The 15,209-nt window shown below is 37.0% G+C and overlaps 1 protein-coding gene across 1 annotated transcript in view; it reads right to left on the reverse strand.

The window, feature by feature from the left end:
* Positions 1-15,209, reverse strand: part of LOC146001954 (uncharacterized) — a 66,167-nt gene continuing 50,958 nt past the window's right edge. The window contains exons 6-9 of the mRNA XM_083139672.1: positions 12,874-13,036; positions 10,203-10,367; positions 2,492-2,634; positions 1-352 (exon numbers count right to left, since the gene is read on the reverse strand). Coding sequence (XP_082995798.1) covers positions 121-352; positions 2,492-2,634; positions 10,203-10,367; positions 12,874-13,036 — 703 coding nt within the window. The 3' untranslated portion in view covers positions 1-120. The remainder of the gene's footprint in view (positions 353-2,491; positions 2,635-10,202; positions 10,368-12,873; positions 13,037-15,209) is intronic.

The following is a 15,209-nucleotide window of genomic DNA, read 5'->3' on the forward strand; positions in this document are numbered from 1 at the left end:
TCAAACTTTATTGGATTTTACAACAATTGGAGATTTTTTACATACATAGTTAAAGCAGAAGCACAGCCAGTGCATTAAAAGCAATCCCTTTCCTGTAAATAATATAAGTTAAGAGACACACTAACCCATCAATAAACCTTTCATTTTGAGGTTCTGAAGTGCCGCAACTGCGGACTGGAATCCTGCATTGTAGTCGATGGATACTTTGCTCTGTTTCGTTTCTGTTCTGACGTCACGATAATTGTCGTTGATGTCTGGTCCAGCGACCACTGCTCCTTGCAGAACGTGAGGGTTCGCGTCCGCCGAGAACTCGTTTAATCTGTTGCATTCCTCTGGTGGACTTGGACAGGAGCTGAAACGATAAATCAGAGAACAATCGATATTGTTAAAAGGAATTTTGACAACATTTTGTATATGGATTACCAGGTACTGTGGTATTTGAAACAAATATGCTTAGGAGGCAGTGGCGTGCGCTGACATTTTCCGTTGGGGAAGCAGATCCCGAAAAATTAAGAAAACCAAGAATTCATTGCTTCTACATGGTACGTTATAATGAAAAAATTAGCACTCTACCTCATACTGTTTCCATATCGTCTAAGGAAAAGATGAATGTCCTGGTGCAGTTGTTCATTTTTTCGAATTTCAGTTGGTCCGTTGTCAAACGTATTTAATACAACGGACGATTGCGGATGATTGAAACAATTTTCAAGATTTTCACACATTGCAATATTCACGAATCCACTTTGGCACCACGTAGTTCCTTCCGTAATAAATAGTAAACAATGTCAACACTAAAGTTTTAAAAGCAAACAAATAGAAATTCACTCGCCTGAAAAGCCATAACTTTTCACCTCGCAAAGCGCTTAAATAAGTGTGACCACAGCCAGCGAGTTATACAAACTCTATTTGGCGGATATATCCATGGATATGTTAGCTGTCTTAATAGCCAGAACGCTCGGAAACGTTTATCTTCATATAGAATATGTCAGCAATCATATTTTGGTGTTTATCCTGTGTTTTGAAACTTTATAGTTTATTTATGAATATACATTTTAACTAGCTTGGTGGATATGCTAATTCGCTGACAGTATACAGTACACTTGGACACTTAATCGTGCAGTTCGCAACACTGAGGACATCAGCAGGCTGACCGATGGCAGTCTCTGCTTTCTTCCAGCCCGTACAGTTTGGAAAACAAGCTTTGTCTCCACACAACGTTCCCTCACATTGGATCCTTCAAGGTCGCCGGGGTATTTTTCGGGTTTCTGATGGCATTGCCAGGGGGGTGATACTACGCAGATGTTTTGTAAACAGGCCGCGAGAGGGTGTTGATCGGAAAAGGACGAACCTTGGACGCTTGCAGGTTGATATTCTGTTGAGGCAACCCGGAAGAAATAATGAGAAACCAAAAAAGTTAAAGAATTAATTTATAACACTTATGCTGTTTGCCACCACTGCTGGCATTGCTGTACCGGAGTGCACGCGCATGTTAGGAGGATATTCCAGTGCCATTTTTGTGAAGCGTTACGCTAAACCAACCAGTATTCGAAGTGGAGGGGGATGTGGAGGGATGGTATCCCCATACAGGAATGTTTAAGGTCCAGGAACCCATAAATTCTAATGGGTTCTATTGGGTTCCGCAACAGAACCGGAATCTTTTTTTCTCGCACAATTTAAATTCGGTCCAAGTTGCATGTTGTTTCATTTCAATACGGAACTTGGACAGTATTAAAATTGATCGGAAAATGGTTACGGAACAGAATTGAAATTCTTTAAAGATTTACGCTTGTTGATTTTCTCTCCCGGACCGGAATTGAACTTACAATTCCTGGACCTTTAGCAATCCTGTTCCCAAGTAGGAAAATTTATGCAAACTATCCCGCACTGTCCTATTGGCCCTATGTTAAAACAAAGGAGCATGCCCCAGCTAGTCCCAAAATCTCCCGACCTAACGATTTCCACTTCGGGTACTAATACACATACAAATATACACGCACACATACACATACCATGTTTTGTATTGTTGTGTATGTGTGTTTGTGGAGAGGTTCACGCTCTCCTCACTTAGTGTGCCTCACTTCTCTTCTTTATACAACACTTTTGTCCATGTAGTTCGACCTATATTGGACAAAAATAATATATAAAGTCAAACTTGATTCAACCTTCCAGCCCCAAATTTCTCACAGATACCAACTTTATACAAATATACAAAAATATTAATGGACGTTACTTTTAAATGTAAAACATGACGTAGTTTTGATAATGCGTTCCTTCTTGGTTTCTTTCTATTCATTTAACAGGAGATATATTGCTCACAAAGCCAATGACATAAATAAATTACCCTACTTTTCTTGACACAATTCAAGTGCATAAGTATTTAAATAAATATTTAACAATAAAAAACATGTAGAGAAAACATGAGCATATGACTATGTGATTTTTTTCGGTAATGTAATAAAATTTTAAATTCATGTTTCCAACTTGCACTCACCTGGCTTCGTGGTAAGGTCTTACAGGTGGATTGTCCCCAAAACCAATGACGTAACTTCTACCTCCGTCTCCTAAAATATAGCCAATTTGCCTCCTTGAAAAGTCTCGATATACTTCCGAACCATTCATTTGCAATTTGGCTGCCTGTGGAGAGTAGCACCTTATGTAGTAATGCGCAAAATAAAATCTTAAGATACAGGGTAAATATCTCGCTAGGAAACCCATGAATTCCTTAATAACTTAATTTTTGTATGGTTCCCTGTGTAAAGTTACTTGAAGGAAGTCTATGTCTATCATAGAATCATCACACCCCTCAATGAAATGGACTGTACCCGTAACCTTGAGTAGCTAACACCAAACAGACGGTTGACTCTGTGTAGAGTAATGGCTGTGCCACAAACACATACAGTCAGTTAAACAGCTTACCAACCTGTTCAGATTCATGTTGTGTGTTTATAATTGAATTTATACTCCATTCGTATTTAATATATGTAATGAGATCCTGACAAAGGTTAGGTGTGAGGACAACGCAGACTGAAGATATTATTGTTGTTATTATGATAGGAATATTCCACGCCAAATTTCATGATACGTTATAGTGAGTTCTGGTATTAAGTAGCCATGTTGATATATTGAATCTGTACAGAAAATCTTCCTTAGATTACTATGAATGGCTCGCACGTTTAGATCTAACCACGTTACAAGAAAGAAGAAAGTCTAAAATAAAATGATATTGTACATAAGGTATTACGTTGGCAAATAGATATTGAATATTTCTTAATAGGCTATCTATAAAATAGCGAAATGAAAACCAGAGAAACACATTAGTTGAACGTCTTTGTACAGTGTTTGAGGTGTAAGAGCAGTTCTTGTTGAAGAGTACCATTTGAAACGTAATGAATATGTCGCATTTATGAGCCTATTAAATATTTGTCTGTGTAATTTTGTACCTTTTATTTGACGTGGCGCTGCATTAGATTTTATACCGTACTCAGCACTTAAAAGAAAATGTACTATTATTTTAATTTTGACACGTGCTTTCCTCTTGTACAAATATTTATTGTTTATAATTACCTTTCTTGTTGTACAAATATTTATTGTTATTAATCTTAATCTCTGTTATTTATTTTGTGGTTCTTGTGGTATTTAATACTTAGACCTATCACTGAGAATGTCAGGATTGTGACTGACCTTTATGTACATATCTTGTATGAGCTGTTCCATGGGAATTACGATTGTGTTTTGTCTTGACTTTTACTTCGGGCTTTGAGTTTTAAGGCTTGGTCAAGTTGAATTGTAAGAAGCTGTTATTTCTTTGAGTGAAATGGATTTTATGCACATAAGTAAGTGCTAAGAAGTAAAATACGATATACTGCTTTTCTCTTAGTGAAAACTTGACTTTGATTTTTATTTGACCAACGAACAAACAGAGATATTACTACCCAATACCCTGAGAGGTGTCACGTGAATGCTACGAGTCTTCATGTGATGTGATGCACTATGTTTGCTAACTGATACTGAAGATTCACAACACTTGAGAAGTATAGATAAATTACTAAATATAGTGTTCTTCAGGGGGTGCTCGTTGCTATGTGCAGTACGTATGCGCAGTCGTCCGTGGATGCATTACGTCATCTGGGAAGAATTGGGTTTGGTGCGGGGCACATTTAGCTACTAACACGTCGCAAAAATCGGAACAAGCAGGTTGTCCATTTATTTTTATTGTATTTTTGTACTTGCAGACTGGCCGCGGTGGCTCAGTCGGTAACGCGTCTGACTACCATGCTCAAGGTCCCGGGTTCGATCCCCGGTCGGTTCAAATCCGGAAACTTTTCTAACGGTGGAAGCGGCCCCGGCGCCCACCCAGCGTGGAATAACATGGGTACCTGGGGGAAACCCTGGGGGGTAAAGGCGGTCAGGGGCGTCACATCACCCCCACTCACGACCGGATCAAGAAAGTGTGGGGCGTTACCCCCCACCCCCTATACGCCTTCATGGCGTGGTGCTATGCACAGGGGAACACTTTACCTTTTTTTTTTTTTTTGCAGACTGCAATCATGTCTAATTGTGCTGTAGCAAGCTATGAAAACTATAACCAGAAAACTAAAGGAACTGACATAAAATATCATAGATTTCCAGTCGATAATTGCGTAAGTTAACAGTGGATTCAGGCTTGTAGACGAAATGTAAAAAAGGCAAGGGTGCAGTGTCAATTATTGTGAAGAAGACTATGTGCGAGATCTGAAAGCAGAACTTCTGCATTTTCCACCAAAGAACGTGCTGAAGCCAACTGCAGTGCCATCGCTAAAATTACACCCAGTTACTTTAGTACCAAATAATCGAGGAAATGGTGTAGCTCTCCTAAACACTTATCTTCACAATTTGATTCGCTTGTAGGACGTGTTGATAAGGTTTGCAGAGATGTACGCTACGAAAGACATGCAATAAGGAGACGTGCCCTAAACAGGCTAAAAATAATCTGCCAAAGAGATAAAAATATATAGACGAAGGTATATACACAAACTGCAAGCAACGTTTCGTTGTTGGAAAACATATTCGATCGTTTACAAAGGAGAAACGCACGTCTGCATAATGAAGCAAATAAATTAAAGATTACAAACAACCTCTTTCAACTTTGCTTTAACTAAATAAAGAAGTTCAAAATCTACAACGTAACCTAACCGACAGTACTACAAGAAAATCTTGTAAATGTGTTCAACTAGTGCGAAGTACGTAGTGAGCCTATCTGATTTGTTATGTACATTTTATGTAAGTCGGATTTATAATTACGGAGCGAATTTACAATATAGAGAAAGTCTCCAATTTTTTTAATTTTTGGTTTACTAACTAACTTAGGCCTCCTAATCACGAATGTGTTATTGAAAATCGGCGGCGAAGTCGGAAATTTGAAAAAAAAAATAATTTTTTTTCGAATTTTTATCCAGGTTTATATCTGTAGTTTTACGAACGAAATTTTATAAGTTTTACAAACGAAATGTTATAACTATGCTTACCTAACCTAACTTAACCTAACCTAACCTTCCGTGAATGGTTTTTGGGCAAATAATCACTTTGAATACGGAATTCGTGGTTTTGTAGCACGTAAATGACGAACAATGTTTCAAAAAACACGCCATTTTTCCTAAAATCAACGGTGGAGTATTTGCGTATTTTTACAAACGAAATATTATAACTATGCTTGCCTAACATAACTAAAGCTAACGTAACATTACCTGAAATGGTTATCCGTGAATGATTTGTGGACTAATGAACACTTTCAATAACAAATTTATAGTTTTGCAGCACGTAACTGCCCAACAACGTTTCATCAATACAGGAGACGCCATACTTTCCTGAAATCAACGTTAAAGCACTGTTGCCAAACTTACCTGTAATAAAAGCCCGCATTCACATGTCCCTCTACCTCGGGGTTCTTAAAGCCCGCATTCCACATGTTCCTCTACCTCGGGGTTCTCAGGGTCAACAACGTCATCTTCATCTTGCAGGTTGCCGTTTGTCGGATTGTATAACATTCCGGCAAGCTTGAAAAATTCTAATGTGCGGTCACATTGTAACTGAATGCACATTTTGATAAACATGTATTTGGCGAGGTAACCGGAGTAAAAAATTTTCTTTGTTCCAGTAGCATTTAATGTGATTTTCGCTTGCTTCCACGTCGATTCTATACTGTTTGTATGTGCCCCTGTTTCCTCATCCACAAAGTTGATACTGTGATTGACTTTAAGGTGTTGGTATCCTTCATCCTGAAGTTTATCATATGCCTTCCAAAAGTCGGATATGATAGTAGTACCTGGCAAAATCCATTCTTTAATCAAACCTATCAACGTATCGGCATCTCTTTTTTCGACAGGTACTAGGAAACAACGTCCGCTTCCTCTCTCGATACCCCCGAAAACCCACTGTCCCTCCACACGATGCCCCCGGTGGTACTTCCGCTTTCCAAATTTGGATTCATCGATCTCTACGATTTTACCAACACCTCCTATCTTCTGACGGTTGTTGTAGAAGGAATGTTCTAAAACTTCCCGACAGAAGGAACCCCAGTCAACTCCTGTCTTGTAAGAAATGCGAGCCTCATCGCATATGACATTTAAACAACAATTGCTGACCCAAAGTCTTACGAAAATACATACCTGTAAGATCGACAACTTTGATCTTGCAAAAAAAGTTCCTTTCCGTAGAGACACAGAGTAACCACATGGCTTTGATTTTTTCTTAAGGCACTGAACACTTTTTCCACACTTCCATGAGAACTTATCGAGGGAGGTACAGTTTTTATACAATGTCAATGCGTGCCCGCGAGGACACATGTAAGTGCCTTCTTTTGGCAAGACACCGAAATCCATTAACTTGTTTATCAGACCGCGACCCTCTTCCTCCATACTCCACTCAAATAATTGTACGACATTAACAATATTGTCACTTCTCTCTCCCGCCATTCTACAAGAACCTTATTTCTCCACACTCCACTGACATAAGCAAATACCACGTTAACAAACTTGTAACTTGGCAACGACTTTCCACGTTAATAATTTTCTCTCCCGCCTAAATTATCACTTCAACGACCAATGCTCTGAACAGTGTGGCAACGCTGTAGACGGCGCAAGGAATTTCGAACGTCATTTGTTCTGACATTGAAGATGGTGCTTCTTTCCTGAAATCAACGTTAAAGCACTGTTGCCAAACTTACCTGTAGTTGTCCGTATATGCTAAATTGAATGAAAGGAGTGCTAATGGAACCTAACCTAACAGGCCTAACCTAACCTAGTAGGCATACCTCGTCCCCGTGATGGTTCGTGGGGCTATGTCACGTTAATAATTTTCTCTCCCGCCTAAATTATCACTTTCAACGAGCAATGCTCTGAACAGTGTGGCAACGCTGTAGACGGCGCAAGGAATTTCGAACGTCATTTGTTCTGACATGGAAGATGGTGCCCGTGTTTCTTTATGGATAATTATCGCGGTAATTAACAATGTTATTTTACAACTTCTACAAATAAATATACAATTTTAACACGCGACCACCGTCTCGTAACTCGAGATACGTCTCTAGGAGTGCATAAGAAGTAAGTGTAAGAAGTATGAAGTGAATTAGAGACTTTCTTTATATTGTACATTCTAGCCAAACGGGGTCGGAAATGTGAATTTCGAAGATCGCGTATTGACTTTCACCCTATTGGAAATGAAATTCACTTACATCTTCAATTCGAGTTACATAGCATTGTATGCACGATGGTGAATATTGCATGACTGAATATTACACCCATCATTGAAATTTTTGGAACTTCCTTCAATTTTGGTATTTCACAAATACATTGTGGATAGTTTTGTACCCTTGTACTCAATATAAACTAATGGATGTTACATTATTACTTTGTAGTACATTTCTGTCAAAAAGAGCACGATCTATGATTAATGTAATGCAAGTTTCTTCGTTAATGTACAAATGTGTGTCGCATATCAGCCTTGGATTATATTTTCCGGTTATACAACTTAGACACACATGGAAATGGAAATGGAAAATCTGCGGACAAAGTTCTTTAACGAATAATAATTCGTACACTTGCACGGTCAATCATTGTGAGTTCATGTAACTTTCCTCTTTTATTGTTTAATTAAACTAAGAACTAAGATATTTTCATGGATATTCTCAAAGCGTTTCATTTACCGTGTGATCATAAATCTATTTCTATAGGCTTGAATTAGTAGGTTAAGACATTTAAATTTGATGGTCCTAGCACTCATCAAGTATTAAGTTAGTTAAATTAGTACTTGTACACTTTGGCTCGTCTTCTGCACGCATGTGTATGTAAAATTCTTAATACTAAAAACTAGAACTATGACAACGATAACTTGCAGCAAAATTTGAACCAGAGAAATTTAAAATATCTGCGAATTACAAACTGGAATTGCGTTTTCAAAGTCTGAAACTGCTATCTTACACACTATTTCGTCATTCTTCCTCCACATAAAACTTTCCAAAAGAATTTTGCATGTAGAACTTTGATCCGTAAATTATTGTACAGTAAATAAATATATGAAGAAGGTTGGGGACTCTTTCGAATTTAGAGTAAGTTTCAACTGCAGAGTAAAATTTTATCTACATTTATATTGCTTCTTTCACTTGAAAAAATTCAAAAATAAAGTTACATTATGGAGAACGGTAAGATTGGATTTTAAGTATATCAGTATTATTTTAATACTTTCTGATGTTATGTAAGATTTGAAATGTTCTTGGAAATGATTGCAACGTTCTGAATGAATAAGAAGGAACGATTCAGTCAGAAAACTTAATATTTGGCTTTTGTAGTGCGTTGTGTTAAATGTTGTAAGTAGATTATACCGGACTACTATCGGATTAAAAAATACGGATATTCAAGTTTGGTCTCCAATTAAAAGTTAACCAGTAGAACCACATAAAAAAGAGTTACATCAATATTCAGCTTATTCAATTCTGTGTCAATCTATAGTTACCAATTTTTTTTCGATTACGCCTTCTATTTTTATCGTCGTGAGAACAAAATAGGATTTTTTTAGTTTGGCAAACTATCGCTCTCTTTGAAATTCTATAAATAAAGAACGGGTGTTTTTTATTTATAGATTATATATTATATATTTTATTTATTTATTATCCAAATTCTAATTTCCATAATTTATAATCCGATAGTACTCCTGTGACGTTCTGTGAGGTCCGTAGTACCTCTGGGGCCTCTGTCGATCTCCGTGGGGAGTTGAAAGAACAGCGCACTACGACGCCAGGGGTCCCGGGTTCGAATCCAATCGGGTAAGACATTGATTTGTCCTTAATGAGAAAATTGAGAATTTAGTAAATGTGATATATGTGGAAACAAAGATTGATTGATTGATTTGCTTTATTTTTCTTCGCTTCTTGTACCACTTTTAGCTAATTTGCGAAGATAGGGATGAGTGATGAAATTGATGAATGAACACTCATAAACCACCATTCCCGGGACAGGATTCGAACCCGAACCCCTGGCGTTGAAGCGCGATGTGCTAACCACTACGCCAAGGAGGCCGGCTTGTGGAAACAAAGAAAGAGAACGACGGGGGGGGGGGGACTACCGCTTATGGGTTTTCCTTTCATATTTAAAAACAAGACAGAAAAGCAAAAATAAGCCAAATCTGTCAATCAATTATTTCTTTGTAACTCTTTCACTATGCAATTCTTCTTTACCATGCAACTTTTTTTTATTAAAATCATAATACGATTTATTATGAAATGATGAAATCTGAAATGCTAATGAGAACACGGACAACCTTCTTTGTAATATATCGATCAGGTTTCAGAAACATCAATTTTACGTTTGCATGTTCAATTTTCCTACTTTTAAAAGTAGCATGTTTTAATTATGTTACTAATCATTAAAGGAATACCTCAATACCATCGCGAAGTATGATAATTAATATTTCCCCCTCAAAGTAATGAAACACTTTCCCTCTCTGAAACTCGCATAGAAATGATAGCGGCCGTTTGCTTCGGCCAAGCCCCGAACGAACATAACCGAAGGGGCACGGAGGATAACCGAAAGGGCCCCGAGCCTCCCATATGATGTCACGCGTTGTGCATGAGCGGCAATTTTCGGATGGCGCTACCTTATATATTAAGTTACCTTGAGTGTTCTTTTTAACTTAGGTGTCACTTTTCCTGAAATAACCCTCTTCTATCTTACCTGTAGGCATATAAATGCAGTATTTGCAGCGTATCTTAGAGGAGCGTCTGGGTTATCATATAGCAGCTGCTTCGGTGTCTTGGTAGCAGTATTTATCATATAGTCACAATATTTCGTAATGGAGGTCTTGTACTGGTCATTGCCGGTCAATTCTGCCAAAAGAACCTGCGAATATAAAATGAAGAATGCCTTACAACGTTAGAGCGAAGTATGATGTGTATATAACAGGAGACTGATAATGAAGAAGTATCATAGTCCTTTTTATGTTCCTTTGACTTTATCTAAACTTTTCACCAGGATCCTGACCATGGGTGTATTTAAGGGGGGTTCAACGGGTTCAACCCCTCCTTTTGGTTCAGTAAATTTACTAAATTACCTGTTCTAACCGCTTGTTTATAAAAATTCTTCGGACTTAATTTATTTTATTTTATAATCCTAAATTCGAGATGTATAGGACGAGATATGGATGAGAAGGAAATTACGCAATTCCACACACCAGATAGGACTGCAGACCAAATGTCTGCAATTTCCTGGAAGTTTCAGAATTTCTGCGATACGAAACTACATTGAGACTGTCAAATCAGTTATCATTTCTTTCCCTCGAGTCATCTTAAAGAAATCTGTTTTTTTTTTTTAAAAAAAAAAACAGACCAGGTAAACATCTTAACATTCTCAAGTTGTTTGACACAAGATGAACAGAAAAGTTTCAATACTAAGTAGCGTGACTTCGTGACTATATACGCACAACTTTGTTGGGTCCAGCACCACCAACCCCCTTTCCGCAACAAGCTTCCGGTCAGCAGTGTCCTGGATTTTCATTTATGAAATAAAACAACCCTAATCATATAAAAAGTTGAACCCCCCTCCCCTTCCTTACGTGAACTCTATATATACGCCCATGATTATGACACAATAGTAGATTCAAGTAAAATTAGAGTATTTTGATTGATATTGTGAATCAAAGTTAACAAACAATTTCGAAAAGGAAAAGTAACAAATTTTAGTGTGTCAGTAACTAAACACTATTAGTTCTAATATACTTATCTTCTTTAATTTGTATTTCTGTCTATTAACTTTTATTAAAAGTAACAGTCAATCAAAATACGAAAACAATTCTGGTATATTTGTAATTTTGTTTATTAATTTTAAATCTTATATAATCCTAAACAAAATATCGAAAATTCGTGTCTCATGTTTGTGATTTTCTATTGATTGTACGTACGTATGTAAAACGTCCTAGGAATTTGGGATATTTAAAAAAAATATTTGATACAGTAGGTGACAAATTGATTTTGAGTTACTTGGAGGATAAGTTTCATACATTTCTTAGACTTAGTTTGTAAATACTTCTATCTATTACAGATAGATATATAGATACATAGTGTTACCTTTACAGTTATTTTATTCTGTAGGTATAAGATATAAATTGAAAAACATGTTGCATGCATGAACTGCAGACAGGCTGTTATTTTTTATACTAATTACCATCTAAAAATAAACCTTAATTTTTCATTACATTAAAATAAGTATCACATGTTTAAATTTGTAAATAATGAGGGACGAAAATTCAAAATATATCTTGTACTTCAAACATTTGCGACACCAGAAGCAGTTATATCTAACAAATATAGTTACATGATTGAGAAGATTAATATTTCTATTTTTAACCAAACTATATTTATTACTAATATCTACTTCATTTATTACTATTGGAATGTACGAAAATAAATTAATGTAACTTTTCATTCAGTTATTCATTACATAAAAAAAATTACCGAGTTACAGTAAAAGTTATTCATTTCAAAAAGTAACTAGTTATAGTTATTTGAAAAGGGTAATTTTGGAAATCTCCAGTTTGATTGGTGCAGTATAGTCAGCACGCCTATAGCGTGAGCAAGAGAGTTGAGATGACGTTAGCAAATCATATGTTGATTGGACGCTTCAGGAGTCATGACTCGCTGCCAATCTGCAATGCATAACAGCATGAGATGTCATGAGTAGTGAAAGGATTTTAATGTGCAAAAATTATGGTCGGGAGAGGTAAAAACGGTTCTGAAAATGTATTCAAAAGGATGCCAAAAAAGGTGTTGATGCAATGCCTTTATTCAATGTTATTTTTTTCTGGGCCTTCTGTATATAATGTACGTGACCTCATAGATCTGTGGATCTGTCGAATAGGTTTGGTTAATTTTTTGTTTTCTCTCGCGGGTTTTGCTGCATTATTTTGGGAAATATTATGGCTGCAATGATTATATTACACCACATTATAGCTCTCCTTCTGCTCTACAAAATGAGACTATAGGAATTTATATAGCTGCTCAAGAACAGTGGATTTATTTACTTTTCTGTCCAATTTTTTTAACAAAACATGAAAGAAGTGGAGGGGAAAAGGTGCGGAAGTATCAAAAATGAGGTAAACAGGGGATAAAATGTGCAAATCTTACGGAAAGATGCAAAAATATGCAACAAACTGTGTTCATTTTACTTGAATTCATGTCCTGAAATACATATCTCAAACGATCTGTGTGAAAACAGCTAGCTATATAATTGGAAATGTGCTGCACCTTAGAATCCGTTCCTTCTAGGCATGATAATAATCTCAGTGTAAGTGTCGTTACAAATAACACATTGTGTACAATTGCTCGTTTTGAAGATTGGACTACACACTAACCTGGGCACCGGCGTTCTTATACTGCCAGGAGAAAATGGGGGCTCTGGCCCCCATCCCGTAACTTTCGTAGATCCTTTCCGCTATGTACAAGTAGGTAGGGTCGTTGGAGGCCCTGTACATCCACGCGCCTCCCCACACTAGCTCGTCCACAAATGCTTTTGACCTACGGAAGAAAGACATATATATTCTCTCTGATACTTGTACTGGTTGCATTATTTCTTCAATGCTTCTTATTAAGAACCTGGTATTTTTTGCATCCTTACGAAATATCCTAATACTGTCGGGTGGCATCCGATATCCCCAGACCTCATTCCATTTGATTTTTACATCTGTGACTTCATATAAAGCCATTGTATACCAAGTAATATTAATACTTTACGACCTGAAATTGCCATCCACTTCTTCAATGGAACTTTCAATATTATTATAATTTCATTTACTTTACAAGTAGACCTAGTGGCCGGGTACTGAAACAAGATTTGGGGCTCGGTGGGGCTCGCAGTGTTGCCAACTCTTTACTCGAAAAAATCACCAAGGTTTTTGTTGGTCTAACCTAACCTAAAGCAAGGAGCTGGCAATTTTGCTTGAGAGTTCACAAACCGGAAGTGGGGCTCGATCGCCTTAATGGATTTCTCTCGTAAGGCATGATCTCCACTTGATGGCGCAGTGTTGTCAACTCCTTACCCGAAAAAATCACCAAGGTTGTGGCGCTCGTTGTAGCCTTTTATGATGTATATTTTGAGGGGCAGAGTTGGCAACACTGTGGGTTTTTACTGTAGCCTTTTATGAGGGGGGGTTTATTGCCCTCTGTTTACATCTGGCAACACTACCGTAGATTGACAGTGTTGTTAACCTACTGGGTTTTTTCACTGTAAATTTTCATCAAAGGACCTGAGGGGTCCATGTACTCTTTATGTCTGGCAATACTGTTGGGGACCTAGTGTTGGCAACACTGTGGGTTTTTACTGTAGCCTTTTATGAGGGGTACCTATTGCCCTCTGTTTACATCTGGCAACACTACCACTATTCATACTTTTTCTCACATATAGGTGTACGTGATGAATCACCAAACAGATTTTTCCTAAGTCATGAATTGGAGGGTTCTATGACAACCTATATTAATTCTCGTAAGAGAACAGAAAACACACACACACAAAAAAAAAAACAATACTGTGGTCACTACAACAAATAGTCTTCTTCAACCCCAATCCAACAACCCAAAAATCATCCTAACTAGAACCATGTAACTATCTGCCATCTGTTAGAGGTTTTGTGAACTATGTGGTGTTTTGTTTGTGTGTAAAAAAAATGCAATGCTTTTTGCACTTGGTTATCATCACCTAACATGTTATTAATTGTTTTTTAAAATTAATTACAACTAAAAACTAATAATTAATATTATCTAAAGTTACTAATTAATATTATACAAATAATTGATATATTTTTTTTTGTTCTTGTTGCTAGTGTTGGGTAATTATAGTTGTTGCAAAATATTAGCTCTCGCGTATGACAGTTTTTGAGTTTTGTTGGGTATATATAGACGAATCGAAATTTTATTTGTTATGTTAAATTGTATGTTAGGGTACATGGTAGGAGAAATCATTGTATATTAGAGCGCTCTTTTAATGATTTGCCTATAACTGCATACAGGCAGCCGTAAATTTAGCATAAAATATCCTGATCCTGTTTCTTCTAGCATGTGCGACGTTTGTTGTGGTGGGATCATTGGGGGAAATGTGATTCTCCCAGTATGTCATCTGACTTACTAGCATATGCGATACGAAGAACAGGTGTGTATGTGGCTTACTAGGATTAGGCTCATGGTAATGAGGTCCTAGTAGCTGAAACGTTGTCGGGGTATTTTGCAAAAAATTTTCTTAAACAGTTAACAAATATAATATATTTTTTTTAATTCAGACATTAGATGGATTTTACAAATATATTTAAAAAAAATAGGTTAGGTAATTGTGGCTTCTACAGCTCGCCAAGCAGGGTGCTCTTGCATAAGCTCTTATCAGTCTGTAAGTCAGCAACAAGCAACCTGCGCTAGAGGAAGATGCTCTTGACATCATGAAAAATGAAAGCTTTTTCACTGTAAATTTTCATAAAAGGACCTGAGGGGTCCATGTATTTTTTATGTCTGGCAATACTGTTGGGGGCCTAGTGTTGGCGACACTGTGGGTTTTTACTGTAGCTTTTTATGAGGGGGGGGTTTATTGCCCCCTTTTTATATTTGGCAATTTTATTGGATGTTCCTTTTTTTGAGGCTCGAAATTATTATTTGAGGCTTGAAATCATTATTTGATGCTCGTCGGTGTTGCCAACCCACTCTACAA

The sequence above is a fragment of the Lepisma saccharinum genome, chromosome 18 (assembly GCF_977018435.1).
Source record: "Lepisma saccharinum chromosome 18, izLepSacc3.1, whole genome shotgun sequence".
Taxonomy (NCBI): domain Eukaryota; kingdom Metazoa; phylum Arthropoda; class Insecta; order Zygentoma; family Lepismatidae; genus Lepisma; species Lepisma saccharinum.